Source organism: Taudactylus pleione, unplaced genomic scaffold, assembly GCF_031769625.1.
Source record: "Taudactylus pleione unplaced genomic scaffold, aTauple2 ptg000216l, whole genome shotgun sequence".
NCBI lineage: Eukaryota > Metazoa > Chordata > Amphibia > Anura > Myobatrachidae > Taudactylus > Taudactylus pleione.
Window position 1 is genome coordinate 5,651,616 of NW_028284618.1, and position 17,034 is coordinate 5,668,649.

General features: G+C 46.3%; 1 protein-coding gene across 3 annotated transcripts in view; it reads left to right on the forward strand.

Annotated features, from left to right (window-relative positions):
* Positions 1-17,034, forward strand: part of ST8SIA6 (ST8 alpha-N-acetyl-neuraminide alpha-2,8-sialyltransferase 6) — a 186,975-nt gene that overhangs the window by 111,104 nt on the left and 58,837 nt on the right. For 2 of the 3 annotated variants that reach the window (XM_088478648.1, XM_088478646.1), the window contains 2 exons: positions 9,554-9,607; positions 16,887-16,970. In XM_088478648.1, coding sequence (XP_088334774.1) covers positions 9,554-9,607; positions 16,887-16,970 — 138 coding nt within the window. Of the gene's footprint in view, positions 1-8,575; positions 8,697-9,553; positions 9,608-16,886; positions 16,971-17,034 lie in introns of those variants that run through there. The other variant, XM_088478647.1, reaches the window with a different exon arrangement.

The window sequence follows — 17,034 nt, forward strand, 5'->3', positions numbered from 1 at the left end:
ACACGGGGGTCAGCGTACATCTCTACTGTAAATATAGCATAAATCCTGGGCATGCTTACATTTTGCGGGTATCCAATGCTTTGGGGATGTTTCATTACTTTAATAAATATGCCCTTAAGCCCTAATTACCCTTGGAGATGTGCCTACACTCCAATGTGAACCCCCTCCTGTGAAAACTGGAACTTTTTTTAAATTTTTCACAGAATTGGTGACATCATAGCGAAGTACATCCCTCATATTCCTAGATTATTTTTCTTAATAGGAAAACATAGTGAAAGAGTCCAAGCACCTCTGTATGGCTGATCCAGGAGCTACTGGAAAGGAACGTGTTGTAGGTATTCGCTAATTGTTAGAGAGATATCCACCCATAACAGTATTTTACCTTTAGGCAGATGCACAGATTAGAACAAAATAAATAGTTAACTATTATTATTATTAGGCATTTATTATTCGGAGTGGTGTAAAAGATACTGCTTGTATGGGAACTGAGGGCCTGATTCAGAGCCGGATGCTCTGACCAGAGTGCTCGCTCTGAATCAGGGCCCTCCTACCTAAACTTGGAGCAGCCTCTTGGACGCTCGCATAGCTGTGGATTACCACCCACAGCTTATGCGAGCGTCCATGATGATGGTCGCGATGGTCAAGACCATAGCGACCATTGGGCTTGCGACGAGACCCTGCGGTAGGGTCACGCTGCCGCAAGCCCAGGAGTGATTTTGGCTCTATCAGAGCCAAAATCACTCCCACTGACATCACTAGTGATGTCAGTGGGGCCGGACCCAGACGGTAGGCGTTCCCATGGGAACGCCTCCGTCTGGCAGCCACGCCCCCGGCACGCCCACCAAAGGGGGCATTCTGCTGTCACTCACCATCGACAGCACGCCCCCTTTGGTGTGAGACCCGGAGCGACAGCTTGGCTGTCGCTATCCGGGTCTCGCGCATGCGCACGACAGAGCTCCCTCCGTCGTGCGCATGCGTATTTGGGTACCATCGACCCGCTTGTGAGCGTCCTGCGCTCACGAGCGGGTCTGAATGAGACCAATGGTTCCAGTAACCCCAGCAACTATTAGTGTTTACTTTATTTATTATCCGGAGCGTTTGTGAAGCAAGCAGTATTTATTTGAACACTGGGCCTGATTCAGACCCGCTCGCGAGCGCTGAGCGGTCTCAAGCGGGTCGATGGTGCCCTAGTGCACATGTGCACGACGGAGGGAGCGCCGTCGTGCGCATGCGCGAGACCCGAATAACGACGGGGTAGCCGTCGTTATGGGTCTCGCACCAAAGGGGACGTGCTGTCGATGGTGAGTGACAGCACTCCCCCTTTGGTGGGCGTGCCGGGGCATGGCTGCCAGATGGAGGCGCTCCCATGGGAACGCCTACCGTCTGGGTCCGGCCCCACTGACATCACTAGTGATGTCAGTGGGAGTGAATTTGACTCTGATAGAGCCAAAATCACTCCAGGGCTTGCGGTCACCGAGACCCTACCGCAGGGTCTCGTCACAAGCCCAATGGTCGCGATGGTCTTGACCATCGCGACCATCATCATGGACGCTAGCATAAGCTGTGGGTGGTAACCCACAGCTATGCGAGCGTCCAAAAGGCCGGACGAAAAAAAAAAAACACGCCCTGATTCAGAGCGGGCGCTCGTTCAGAGCGTCTAGCTCTGAATCAGGCCCACTGTCTGTTCTATTACTTGTGTTTGCTGAAAGCGAGTACATTGGGGGTCAATGGAGCGTTCTCCACTTACAATCCCTACTTGAAGTTCAAGTGCTGCTATCCACTCATGTTTAATATGGGGAGTTGCTGGCATTTTTTACTGTAACCAGGGGTGTTCATCTTGTGTAGTGCATCTGTCAGATACATACAGGGGAGGCAGCCATGTTACACTAATTCAGTAATCATGATATTGCAGCCCATCTCTTAACTAGGAATCAGCAAAGTAGTAAGTATGGCTTGGCACTCCGTCAGTGTACCACAATAGGATGCAGAAATCAGCACTGTAGTAAGTATGTGTTGGCACTGTCATTGTGCCAGTATAGGATGCAGGAATCAGTATTGTAGTGAAGATAGTATGCAGGTATCAGTAATGTATTTTGTGTTGGCACATTGTATGCCAGAATAGGATGCAGAAATCAGCACTGTAGTAAGTATGTGTTGTCAGCTATGTCATTGTGCCAGGATAGGATGCAGGAATCAGCACTGTAGTAAGTATGTGTTGGCACTACGTCAGTGTATCAGAATAGGATGCAGGAATCAGCACTGTAGTAAGTATGTGTTGTCAGCTACCGTATGTCATTGTGCCAGAATAGGATGCAGAAATCAGTATTGTAGTAAGTATGTGTTGGCACTAGGGAACCAGGATAGGATGCAGGAATTAGTAATGTAGTAAGTATGTGTTGGCACTATGTCAGGGTACCAGGATAGGATGCAGGAATCAGTATTGTAGTAAGTATGTGTTGGCACTATGTCAGGGTACCAGAATAGGATGCAGGAATCAGCACTGTAGTATGTATGTGTTGGCACTCCGTCAGTATATGAGGATAGGATGCAGGAATCAGCACTGTAGTAAGTATGTGTTGGCACTCCGTCAGGGTACCAGAATAGGATGCAGGAATCAGCACTGTAGTAAGTATGTGTTGGCACTCCGTCAGTGTATGAGGATAGGATGCAGGAATCAGTACTGTAGTAAGTATGTGTTGGCACTATGTCAGTGTATCAGAATAGGATGCAGGAATCAGCACTGTAGTAAGTATGTGTTGGCACTCCGTCAGTGTATGAGGATAGGATGCAGGAATCAGCACTGTAGTAAGTATGTGTTGTCAGCTACCGTAGGGTTGTCTTAACAGCAATGTGGGCCTTGGGCAAAGCAATGCACTCTGGCCCCTACCCACCCATTCAGGGGAAAAAAAATGTAAATGGTCAATAAAATTAAACCCTCCTGCATGCCCATCAGACCTCCCATACATGCAGAGAGACTGGTTTGAAGCCGACGCATGAAGTGAAACTGGGACTGAGGTGAGTACTACGGGGGGTGGGGGGGGGTGAGAGGGGATGGGGGGAGGTTAGATCAGAATACAGTGCACTGGCGGCCGGCCTATAAAAATTTCACTAATTTACCAACTGGCCGCAGCTGCCAGCTGCAGGGAGGCGGGTTGGCAGGCCCCTACCAGCTTTGGGCCCCTGGGCAACTGCCCAACAAGCCCAATGGAAGAGATGGCCCAGAGCTACCATATGTCATTGTGCCAGAATAGGATGCAGAAATCAGTATTGTAGTAAGTATGTGTTGGCACTAGGGAACCAGGATAGGATGCAGGAATTAGTAATGTAGTAAGTATGAGTTGGCACTATGTCAGGGTACCAGGATAGGATGCAGGAATTAGTAATGTAGTAAGTATGTGTTGGCACTATGTCAGGGTACCAGGATAGGATGCAGGAATTAGTAATGTAGTAAGTATGTGTTGGCACTATGTCTGGGTATCAGAATAGGATGCAGGAATTAGTAATGTAGTAAGTATGTGTTGGCACTCCGTCAGTGTACCAGAATAGGATGCAGGAATTAGCACTGTAGTAAGTATGTGTTGTCAGCTACCGTATGTCATTGTGCCAGAATAGGATGCAGAAATCAGTATTGTAGTAAGTATGTGTTGGCACTAGGGAACCAGGATAGGATGCAGGAATTAGTAATGTAGTAAGCATGTGTTGGCACTAGGGAACCAGGATAGGATGCAGGAATCAGTAATGTATTATGTGACTCACTGTATGCCAGGATAGGATGCAGGAATCAGTAATGTATTATATGTTGGCACACTGTATGCCAGGATAGGATGCAGGAATCAGTAATGTATTATGTGTTGGTACACAGTATGCCAGGATAGGATGCAGGAATCAGTAATGTATTATGTGTTGGCACACTGTATGCCAGAATAGGATGCAAAAATCAGTTTTGTAGTAAGTATGTGTTGGCACTCCGTCAGTGTACCAGGATAGGATGCAGGAATCAGTATTGTAGTAAGTATGTGTTGGCACTAGGGAACCAGGATAGAATGCAGGAATTAGTAATGTAGTAAGTATGAGTTGGCATGTATTATGTGACTCACTGTATTCCAGGATAGGATGCAGGAATCAGTAATGTATTATGTGTTGGCACACTGTATGCCAGGATAGGATGCAGGAAACAGTAATGTATTATGTGTTGGCACACTGTGTGCCAAGATAGGATGCAGAAATAGTAAGTATGTGTTGGCACTGCATCAATGTACCATGATAGGGTGCAGGAATTAGTAATGCATTTAGTATGTGTTGGCACACTGCATGCCATGATAGGATGCAGGAATCAGTAATGCGTTAAGTATGTTTCTGGCGCATTGTATGCCAGGATAGGATGCATGAATCAGTAATGCATTTAGTATGTGTTGGCATAACATCAGTGTGCCATGATAGGATGCAGGAATCAGTAATGAGTTATATATGTTTCTGGCACATTGTATGCCAGGATAGGATGCAGGAATCAGTAATGCATTTAGTATGTGTTGGCACAATGTCAGTGTGCCAGGATAGGATGCAGGAATCAGTAATGTGTTAAGTATGTGTTGGCACACTGTATGCCAGGATAGGATGCATAAATCATAAATCAGTAATGCATTTAGTATGTGTTGGCCCAACGTCAGTGTGCCATGATAGGATGCAGGAATCAGTAATGCATTTAGTATGTGTTGGCACAATGTCAGTGTGCCATGATAGGATGCAGGAACCAGTAATGTGTTAAGTATGTGTTGGCACACTGCATGCCAGGATAGGATGCAGGAATCAGTAACATAATAATTGTGTTGGCACTACGTCAGTGGACGAGGATAGGATGCAGGAATCCGAAATGTATTATGTGTTTGTACACTGCATGCCAGGATAGGATGCAGGAATCAGTAATGTAGTAAGTATGTGTTGGCACTATGTCAGTGGACGAGGATAGGATGCAGGAATCAGTAATGTATTATGTGTTGGCACACTGTATGCCAGGATAGGATGCAGGAATCAGTAATGTATTGTGTTGGCACACTGTGTGCCAGGATAGGATGCAGGAATAGTAAGTATGTGTTGGCACTGCATCAGTGTACCATGATAGGGTGCAGGAATCAGTAATGCATTTAGTATGTGTTGGCACAATGTCAGTGTGCCACGATAGGATGCAGGAATCAGTAATGTTTTAAGTATGTGTTGGCACACTGTATGCCAGGATAGGATGCATAAATCATAAATCAGTAATGCATTTAGTATGTGTTGGCCCAACGTCAGTGTGCCATGATAGGATGCAGGAATCAGTAATGCATTTAGTATGTGTTGGCACAATGTCAGTGTGCCATGATAGGATGCAGGAATCAGTAATGCATTTAGTATGTGTTGGCACAATGTCAGTGTGCCATGATAGGATGCAGGAATCAGTAATGCATTTAGTATGTGTTGGCACAATGTCAGTGTGCCATGATAGGATGCAGGAATCAGTAATGTGTTAAGTATGTGTTGGCACACTGTATGCCAGGATAGGATGCATGAATCAGTAATGTAGTAAGTATGTGTTGGCATAACGTCAGTGTGCCATGATAGGATGCAGGAATCAGTAATGCGTTAGTTATGTTTCTGGCACATTGTATGCCAGGATAGGATGCAGGAATCACTAATGCATTTAGTATGTGTTGGTACAACGTCAGTGTACCATGATAGGATGCAGGAATCAGTAATGTGTTAAGTATGTATTGGCACGCCATCAGAATGACAGGATAAGATGTTCTGCACTTAGTAAATTAATATCCAAAGAGATAAAGGTGAACAGTTGTTTATTATATTAGTTGCAGATTTTCAGGTCTCTATGGCCATTTGTCAAGCAAAAAATACAGGAGTATTAAAAAGATAGAAACAATCAGCGCTATATCAGACGTTATAGCTCCCTGAACAGTTCCTATAATTTGTATAAGTTATTTGCAATAAAACAGTTTTATGTATCCAGGGTTATAGCACAATACATTCATAATGTATCATTTGTTTTTAAGCACCAGTGGGTATGTTATACGGCTCCTGACTGCAGTTCCAAAGCTTATTCTGTTCCCTTTGTGGTCTAACCTTAAATCTTAATACCTTGGATGCCAACTGCAAAGGAATTACAAAGCTTCCCTTCTTCATTAAGATGATATATTCCAGGGTGGCTCTATAAATAGCATCTCGCCCATCTTGCACCGCGCTGCCTAATTGTTCCATTGCCTAATTTAATAAATTAACATTTTACTGAAAAATGAGAACAATATACGCTTATTTATTAAAATTGCATTTAGCTGCACAATGTGCATTTAAAATCAGCAAATATTAGCAGTTAGCTTTTATCTATCTGGTGCGATCTAAGGGCCTGATGCAGAGATGGACAATATTGCACAGCCGCAGACAAGCAGCTGTGCGCTTCCGTCTAACAAAATGTAAATGCAGCAGCAGGTGTCTATAGGTAATAGACATCTACTCCATTGCATTGCGCTCCGAATGCAGTGTCGGTAGACGCTGCCTTGGATCATCTTCGCGTAAGCCAGCTGTGTAAATCTGCTTCCCGCCGACGCAGGCTCTGGGCTCGCCCCTCCCGGAAAACGGGACAACACGCCCCCATTTCTGGGAATGGTGCCAGCCATACCCCCGCTCAGTCCCCCAAACACTGCAGCATGTCAATCATGTTGTGGCTAAGAGGGGACTGTGAGCAAGATCACATGATCCGTTCTGCACATGCGCAGACCCCTAAACATCGGAGATGTGCGCTAACCATCGGGTTAGCGTACATTTTTTAATCATGCCCTAAGCTGGCTGCTCATTATCCAAGTTTCCAACCAACTGAAAAATTATCTGACCAACTAAATGACTGTGAAATATTCTCCCTACACCTAACCAACATTTTCATCAGACTAGCCAACTTCTCTCCACAGACAGGGGCATATTGAGAGGAGGGGGCCCTCCTGCTGCTGATTGGCTGCCTGTCCGCAGGTTCCTATTGGCTTGCGACTGACGACTGATTAATAAGACATCGGCACTGCCTGTACTTGGCAGGATGCAGGGGGTTGCTTGCTCGGCCGGCGTGCCCCCTAAGCTGCCAGGTCCCATAACAAGTGTGCCCATTGCACACGCTATAGTTACGCCAGTGAATAGAGTTCCATGCTATTGTGAGTCTTGTGTATGGGGAAGGGAAGCCTGTTTCTGATGGATGTCTTCAGTGGCATAAGTTCATCCCAGTCGCCCGGAGGCAAGTTCTAATTTGGTGACCCCCCCCCCCCCCCCCCCCCCCCCCAAGAAAAAAAGGGAAAACAAATGTGATGTATATGTATCAATATAATCAATATATCGCATGCACAAGCACACAAACACACTAAAATAGAATGTTTCTATTGGGCCTATTTGCTAAAGTAAATTTGCAGGATATGCACAGGGAGAATACCTTTGTTGCTGCTGCCGGTTGGTATATTTCCACCCAGAAACCGCCTCTACGCCTTTTTTATTTGAAAACAAAACAGTCGAGTGATCGGTCTACAACAAGTAATTTTGTTACCTACACATTTCCTTCTACCTGTATCCCCTTCTGTCTGTCCGTGCCTCTATATGTGTAGGATCGCCAGATCCCTATTAATTCAGGACACACATGAATTACACAGGTTCTGTGACTGGCTGACTTCAAGGGGCGTTTCTAGAGAGGAGGGGGCCCGTGCGCAGTCCCCGACACGGGCCCCTCCTCTCTGTCCTGCATGCTCACTGAGCTGTGCACGGCCAGCGCCGGAATTATAGACTTTGGGCACTAGAGTGTGCCCAGAGTCTATAGAGTATGCGCAGGTCACCGCGGCGGCCATTTTCCCTGTACTGCACATGCGCAAACAACGAGAAAATGGCCGCGGTGGGTATTTTCCAGTCATCTTTACAGCACCGACCCCCCGCACCGACGTGGGACTCCGGAGAGGTAAGTAATACTATGGGTGCAGGGTGTGTGGTGTGGGGCCCCCCTGCACCCATTATAGATACGCCCCCTGGCCACAGAACCTGTGTAATCCACACCACATGTATCCTGAGATAGAGGGATGATATGGCAAGCCTACAAACTTGTGCCCCATTCTGACTCTCGGTTCCCCCCTCCTACCTCTCTGTGCCTCAATCTGCACCCCTTCTGTCTGCCTGGGCCCTTTGTACCTTTTGCATCTCTATGCCCCCTTTTGCCTCTATTTGTGCCCCCTTCTACTAGTTTTCCTTTTCTAACTTTCCTCTCTCAGCCCCCCTGTTTTTTCTCCTGGCCACCATGATACACTCCCCCCCTCCCCCGCACATGTTGAATGCAATTTCCCCTCACTTTGTTATTCCTCTTGCCTGTTACCATGGCTGGAGCCTGGGACATCTATAGCCAGGGTCTCCATTCCCTCCATGCCGCTCAGGGGTGAGTCACGGCACTGGTGCCTGTCCGCTGACACCACTGCACTGCCCGTGCTTATGTGCTGGCTGCTCTCCCAGTCCCGACTGCTGGCTGCAATCCCGACACCTGCGCGCTCCCCACAGGTGTGATAGCCGTTCTCAGCATGTACGCGGCACGCCCAGCCGCTCTGTCAGTGTATCCCGGCTCCCACTCAGCAGGCAGGCGGCTCAGGGTTGCCGTGACATCGTATGCCCAGCTTTCTGAGAGACTGGGACCCCCATTGGTATGGCGCCGCAGCCGTTTGTAAATATGGTGCCGGGCCGCTGCAACACTTAAATATGTGTAGCGGGCAAGAGAGGGCGGGCACGGTCAGATAATGCGTCGCTGGAGGGTGACTGTGGCCGCTTCACCCGGAGCAATAGCTGTGCTTACCTGCATATATATATAGAGTATATGTGTTCCATGTCTTATTTTACACACTGCTGGTCTTATTATATGCAAATACCATTTTCAGCCTTCCACTGTTATAGTAGCCTGCGTCTGAATGAGCAATTGCTGAAACGCCCACTTTCAGCCTTTCTGCGTGCTGTAACACTATCACCATATTTTTAAAACTCTCAAGGAGAGATGTATCCAGCCGAGAGATAAAATTGAGAAGTTGTCCAAAGCAACCAATCAACTTCTAACTGTCATTTCAAAGACTGTGCCAGATAAATGACAGAAGCTGATTGGTGGCTTTGGGCAACTTCTCAACGTTATCACTCTCCACAGCTTGATACATATCCCCCTCAAAGGAGTTATGACAGACCGTATTAAGTATATACATTGTAGCTATTTCATTTCTATTGTTTGGCTCAGTAATGTACAGTACAAGACGCTTTAAAATATTCGAGTCTAATAATGGATTTAAGTGCTCTTTTATATGTTGTAATAGCCTGAGATGCATTGTAAATGTATATCAATTTGCGTAAATAAAACAAGTTTAAAGTACTGATTAATCCATTCTGAGTCAAGCTATTTTTGTGTAACTTTGTGGTCTGTCACATTGTGCACTGAATGGCAACAGCCTATTGATTGATGATCAACTAACACCTTCAATACCTGACCCTAATCTCACCACCTCTTCTTCCATTCTCCTAGGCCTGGCAATATAACAACCCGCTTGGGACTGGTCAAGCCTGAAGTAAGCCACATGTAAGTCTTTATCATATACAGAGATTTTATTTTTATAAAGGTCTTGAAACTTATGTTTTAAGTAGGGATGTGCAGGCTCTGATTAGTTCGGATTTTCTCGCCAAGTTCGCATTTTCCCGCCAAAAATCGGAACTCAGAAAGAGGCAAAACGTCATCTTTCTTGGACTTTTGGCCAGGAATGATGATGTTTGTTCATGAAAGATGACTTCTGCCTCTTTCTGAGACTCGATTTTTGGTGGGAAAAATCAGAACTTGGTGGGAAAATCCGAACTAATCCAAGCCTGCACATCCCTAGTTTTAAGTGGTATTGTTCATGCGTGAGCACACGGCAATGAAAAACAAAGGTGTCTGAAAACCTCCATTTGCATCATAGCCAGATGGGCATTTTAAAACACCACTGTTTTGTGACCAGAAAATCACAGCGTCTTTAAGGGAGGATACACGTAATGTTAAAGTAATGGGGTGTGCTGTTCCCTGTTATAACATAGAGCAGGTCAGATTTTAGAGATATCCATGGTTGAGCACAGGTGGTTGACTCAAATTGACTATGGTCAACCATGGATATCTCTAAAACCTGAACTGTTGGGGTGCCTTGAGGACTGCATTTGGGAACCTTTGCCATAGAGAATAACAATGTAACATGAGTTACTCAAGTACGTAAATGTTATCTTGGCTGTACCTGTCCTGGCTTTAGAATGGGTTCCTTGTCAGAAAATATCAGTCTTCTAAATGCTAATTTAACATTATGACTCATTCACCATTAGGTAAACATGCAACTCAGTAGCCTATATACAGTAAAGGAAGATATATCAAAACTAGGGCCCCATTTTGAACGTACAAAAATACAGGCGGCATTTTTCATTTAGTATCACTGTGATACAATGCCACTAGTATTCACCAATACTTACCCCTCTGGCGAGGTCCAACGAAGTCCTCCTAGTCTGCGAGGTCCTCCGCTCGGCTGCTGGCAGCCTAACACTGCCAGAGACGGTGCTCCTGTGTAATGCGCAAGCGTGACGGTCCATCTGCGCATGTGCATAACACAGGGACCTGGCAGTGCCAGGAAGGCTTCGCTGAAGATGGAAAGGCAGTGCCGCATCCCTATTGCCATCAATGGGGACCGCATCGCTCTCGCCATCTAACGATTGCAAGAATGATGCTGTGACTAACAGCTGTAATCTTAGATTACTGCTATTTGTCAAATACAGAGAGTGTGACCTAGTCCCTTTAGTGAGCGCTAAAGGGGTTATGCTTCGTTAATAAATGAGGCCCCTAAAGAGGGGACAAGTGGTGAAGTTACCTATAGCAACCAATCAGCTTCCAGATATAATTTTTGTAAAATAATCACTTGAAACTGATGATTGGTTGCTATTGACAACTTCTCCATCTGTCCTCTTTAGAAGGTTTGATACATCTGCCCCAGTGTCGGGGCAGGGCTCTGTGCCGCCCTGACTTGTGACATCATGGCGAGGGACGGGGCTGCCTGCACAAGGAAATAGAGCACTGCAGTGCTATTGGCTGCACGGTGCACTCTGCAAGCTAAATGCTAGTGCAGTGGGGCAGCGACGGTGCCACACCCAGGACCCTGCGCCATGGGCGGCAGCACCGCTCGCACCCCTAGTCACAGCCTCAATCTGCCCCTTAATCTTGTACATTAGTCCCCATCTCCACTCTACTAATACACAAAAGTTTGCACTTGTTGAATCTGGCAGATTAGGGGCGGATGTATCATTAGTTAAGATGCTGTAAAACGTCTGAAACTTGGAATTTTTCAGAGATTTACCACAATAAATATGGCTCACTATATATATTAAAAGGTCTGCAACAGGATCCATCTCCAGGGACTCATTGCGGAAAGAAGCCCATAGGCTTCTATAGGCAATGCCAGCTATAGATGGCACTGCCCATTGGGCAGTCACTGGAAAGTTACACGTTCCTGAGCTTGATGCATATGGACATAACCTATGGGCTTCTTTCCGCAACGAGATCCGTCTTCCCACAACTTGCGTACGCGCTCACGCGGGTCATTGGCCAGCTCACGAGCAAGCCACAGGGGGCCAAATGAGCCCCTAGATGTATCCTTCTCCTTGTCCCCGATAGGCCCGATAGCCACTGCGCATGCGACAAAGCAGCACTGCGCATGCACGATGATGGATTAGCGCCAGCGGTTGTAGACAGGATTTATTCGCAAAGTGAGTGACAGGTAGTCAGAATTTGGGGGAGGTAGCGGAGGGTGGTTAGAAAAACGCAGGCGTGTCGGTACCATTTCCAGGACTTGCAGTAGTGAGCCTTTGTGAATTAATTTGCTTCTGGAGAGGCGTCTTAGTAGAGCCGTTATGTGGGCGGGATGCATGGCGATCCCTGCAAGGACAGCTCTGTCAGTAAGAGCGGCCCTTTGCGGTGGAGGGGCTTCTGGGTCTATGACCCAGAAGCCCCTCCGGCATCCTTCTGCACATGCCGCGGCAGGTGGATCCCTCTATCAGCTCACTCCCGAAAGAAGCCCGTAGGCTTCTATGTGTAACGCCATCAGGAAGATGATATTACCCAACGCAACCAAGTGGCTTGGTGCATATGAGAAATGCTGTCAAACCCGCATTTTCGGGGTTTGACCGCATTTTTCTCATTGATGCATCTTGCCCTGTATGAGACAGCATAGGCTTACTCAGAAGTTTGATGCGCAACCGATGTTTCTTCTTTTGTACGTAAACCTCGGATGCGAGACCCTGGAAGTGGGCGTCTCAGTGCACAGGACCTCAGCTGAGTCCGTATACTTTTGCAAGTCTGTTGCGAACGGAATCTCACTTCTCGGCAGGATTTGCGTCAGGCCCATCGTCACTAAAAGACATGGCATTTGTAATGTACCATATTTAAGTGAGCTGCAATATCACTTTACATTTTATGCATATTTAAAAGATTTATTTTTCGATAAATAAAGTAAAAAAGAAATATTATAGTGCCCTCCTTTTCACTCTTCAAGTTGCTGCGTATTTGGTTTAAAAATGACACAAGAAATGTGCTTTACATTAACAGGCTCACTGTAAAAGACTTATACGGATGCCTGAAATTCATAGGAGGGTGCAACACACTGGTAAAGCTGTTTTATGAGGCTCACGATGGAATGGAAAGAGCTGTTTTTGTTTTACGAGACAACAGTGTGCTGTAGTAATAACATAATTGGTGTACTGGGTAACAAGCATGCGCTCAATACAACATACATGCACTCATAAAATTACCTTTACAGGGCTTGGACAACATGCGGCTCCCCGGCTGTTGTGGAACTACTAACTCCAGCCTTCCCCTTATACTTTGCCTACTTCTAACTTCTGCCTTGAATAAAAAAGTGTTAATATATTTTAATAATCATTCTAACAAAGTATATAATTTATTTTCCTATAAACATTCAGACATTTTCCCCACTGCGGCTACACTTGTAACAGTTGTGTTAGTGGAATTTCTGAAAAAAGAAAATACATATTGAAATCATTGAGCGTTTGTCAACTGCACGGGCGTAAAATGCCCTGCACCATAATAGAGCATATACATAGGAAACAGGTGAATGCGTCTGCATTAACGGACATTGAAAGCGCGTCAAGAAACACTTTTAGCGGCAGCATGTTGGAGACACCATTCATCGCAGTCAACTTGATGATGGATGGAGTTTTGGTAAATAAATAATGGCCATTGTCCCTGCCCTCCAATTGTGGTCCAAGCACCGGCAATTATAGCCTGGGCTGGTTGCAGCAATTGTGTTTGGAATATCTACCCCATAAAAGCCCAACCAACAACAGTCAATCCATGACAGGCTGGCTGGTGACACTATAACCCATAGCATTGGGTGCCTCACTACACAGGTCCAGGTGGGCTGAATATACAGCACCCACATGGTTTATTCTGATTGGCATATCCTTAACTTATGGGCTAACACCTGGCTTGTTCTCATTCTCCGTTTAGGAGGGTGACCCCCTGCTCTATCTGTGAATTCATAACCAACACATTTTACCTGTCCCCTGCTTCACCATATAGCAAATAAGGGGGGATCACAGCGAGGGAGTACTCCATCCATTCAGTCTTCTTCAACAGAGCTAATTAACGTTCCCTTTTCAGCTTTATTGAAGGGAACTGCACAGATTCGGTCCTCCCTCACTGTGACCTGCAGCCGCTCTCAGCTACAGTTAATAAAGTTGTGGGGCCCACTTATTTGCTTAGGGGAGGAGGAATAGATGTGGTTTTCCAAAAGTGGACAATGCTTTTAATAATAGTGTGGACCATGTGATAATAAGCCTTGCTTAGGAGCATATTTTTTAAATATCAGGAATGAGTCCCGATGATATTAATTTCTTATCACCACTTATTGCGGCAATAAGAAATTAAGTATCGCTCCAATGCACCATTAAACACGTGCAGGGTCAGGGACTCTGATAGGAGCCCGTTCCTGCAATGTGTTAAAAGTAAAATGATTGCTAATGCAATCACATTACTTCTGGGTTAAAATCTGCAGATGGTGGCCCATACGCTACAGTGGCGTTAGCTGTCGGGTCCAAGCGAAGCACGCCGGAGCTTGTTATATTCAGTATTTTATAGGGGATGCTCTAGTGGCCGAAAACAGGAGACTGCAGCAGATCTCTCCGACATCTGCTTCAATCCCCTGTACATACATCCAAGTAATGCTTAATATTTGTGGGCAGCGGTGGAAAATAAATGTTTTCGGGGGATATTCCTGCAAATATTGTTCGATAAATATGCCCCTTGGTAAGTTTCACTTAGATATGTTTGAACCAAAGCATAAAATTACTACTACACTGATGGACAGTGAACTTAGTGATAGCGTTCTGGTTTTGGTTCTAATTCATCGTGTTTTGGTTTTGGCAAAACCAGCCTCTAGTGCAGGCCTGGCCAACCTGTGGCTCTCCACTGTTGTGAAACTATAAGTCCCAGCATGCCCTGCCACAGTTTTAACATTTCCTAATAGCAAAACCGTGGCAGGGCATGCTGGGACTTATAGTTTCACAACAGCTGGAGAACCTCCGGTTGGCCAGACCTGCTCTAGTGTTTTGGTTCAGATTTAGTTTTGGTTCGGTTTTTGGATTCCTTAAAAATTTATGTCAATCTCTTAAAAAAAAAAAACATATCCCCCCATAAAATACATATTTTGGACCTGTTTACATGCAATCTAAAACCTAAGTTCAGTTTTTAAATCTGAGGGGGTCATTCAGACCCGCTCACGTGCAGCAGTACGCTCGCAAGTGGGTCGATGTTCCCCACTGCGCACGACGGAGGGAGCTCCGTCATGCGCATGCGCGAGACCCGGGGAGCGACGGGCTTTCCATCACTCCGGGTCTCGCACCAAAGGGGGCGTGCTGTCGATGGTGACTGACAGCACGCCCCCTTTGGTGGGCGTGCCGGAGGTGTGCCTGCCAGACGGAGGCGTTCCCATGGGAACGCCTACCGTCTGAAGCCGGCCCCACTGACATCACTAGGATTTTGGCTCTGATAGAGCCAAAATCACTCCAGGGCTTGTGGCAGGGAGACCCTACCGCAGGGTCTACGTCGCAAGTCCGATGGTCAAGACCATCGCGACCATCTTTTTGTCTGCTCGCATATGCTGTGGGTGGTCAACCGCAGCTATTCGAGCGGCCTGGAGGCCGCTCCATTTTCTTGGAGGAGGGCCCTGATTCAGAGCAAGCGTTCTGGTCAGAGCGTCCGGCTCTGAATCAGGCCCTGAGTTCCGAACTGACTGCTGAACCGAAACAGGACTCGGGTCGACTCAGAACCCTAAAGTGCTTCCAAACTAGGACTCGATTTCACTCGGAACCCCTATGTTCGGATGTGTTTGTATTTCAGGAAAACCAAACCGCACAACAGTAGTGTTGAATATATATTCTAGATAGCCTTCATCAAACTATTTATTGAAAACATGAATTGATACGGTTTGGGGGGGGGGGATGTGTTATCCTGACACAGTAGAGACAAAGTAAGAAAAGAGAGAGAAGCATTTCATTTTAATGTAATTAGTCTACTGGCTGCTAATGCATTGCTTGCAAAGTGATACAGACTGCGTACTGTGCTTATTAATACTTTCATAATGTCTCTGCTTAAATGAAGATGTGTTAATGATTTAGAAGTAAGAGTGAAAGTGCACTTGGAAATGGAAGACGTAAAATTGGCAGTAATTGGACAAACCATAGAAAAAGAGAATACCTCCACACTTCATAGATTACCTATAAAACATGCTGTCCGCAAAGCTAACATTACAGCTGAGAGTGCTCAATGAATATATACTGAAATCAGCTGCACAAAAAGAAAGCAGCATACTGTATATACCCCCAAAATACAGGCAAAGACACAAGGATGGGCAATAACCAGAGGCTAATAGATGATACTACTTTAGAAAATAATGACATTGACATCTGTCTAAAAAGACACTACAGTCGCATCGACTCGCAGACGCATGGTGGTAGAAACGTGAGGAGCGCTCCTGGATGGTGACTGGGAGGTAACAGGGGGTGGCTAAAAGGAGGCACTGAGAAGTTATGGGTGTGTCGCAGGCTTGTCACTGAAAGCGGTTCCATACAGAGTCATACAGCTGCTCGCACAGGAGGCCATATTTATACAGAGAAACACCACCTGCCATTGGGCTGGTGCAGGTTGCGATGGGGTGACAGTTGGTGGATCTAAAGACCCATCAGATGGTAATGCAGCGCCTATAGACGCTGCAGGTAGGCATCTCAGACCTTGCACATGTGAACGCATGGATATATACCAGGCAGCAGAATCACTAGGGGGCTGTGGGGGGTGCAGACCGCACCAGGTGTCACCAAAATGCCAGCTCCTCTTCAGTGACCAAGAGCCGGGCACTGCACTGTGACGTTTAGCAGCGCCCAGCTCCCGATCACTGAGGAGGAGATGACAATGCAGGGAAAATCTCTGGGGGCAGCCCAGCATCTCCGGGAGTGCTGGGGGTACTCCCCCAGAGTGATGAAACGGGGGGATGCTGTGAGGCCACGCCCCATCACGGCAAGGCCACGTCCCCTTTTTTGGGCACGTGGATATATTAGGCACACTGGGTGTCACCAACCCCAGTGACACCACTGACACCAAGGAAGGGCATAAGCAAAAAAGTCCCAGACCCGCTTAAAGGCACAAGAACGTCAGTGACTGCGTCTACATCTCTAGTAATTATTAGATGTGGTTGTAGGGAAGAAATGCAATAAAAACCTGATAATGTAAGTAAACCAGCAATGCCACTACCATATCTTTTTTTTTATTATTCTCTCCTTAGAATTCCTAAACCAAATAATTACACAGCAAACCTATTCTGCAGAGATGTCCAGGATCGTCTTTTGTCAGTGTCTCTGAGGAAAAGGTGAGTGATTCATACTATTATTATTATCATTTATTTATATGGCGCCACAAGTTTTCCGCAGTGC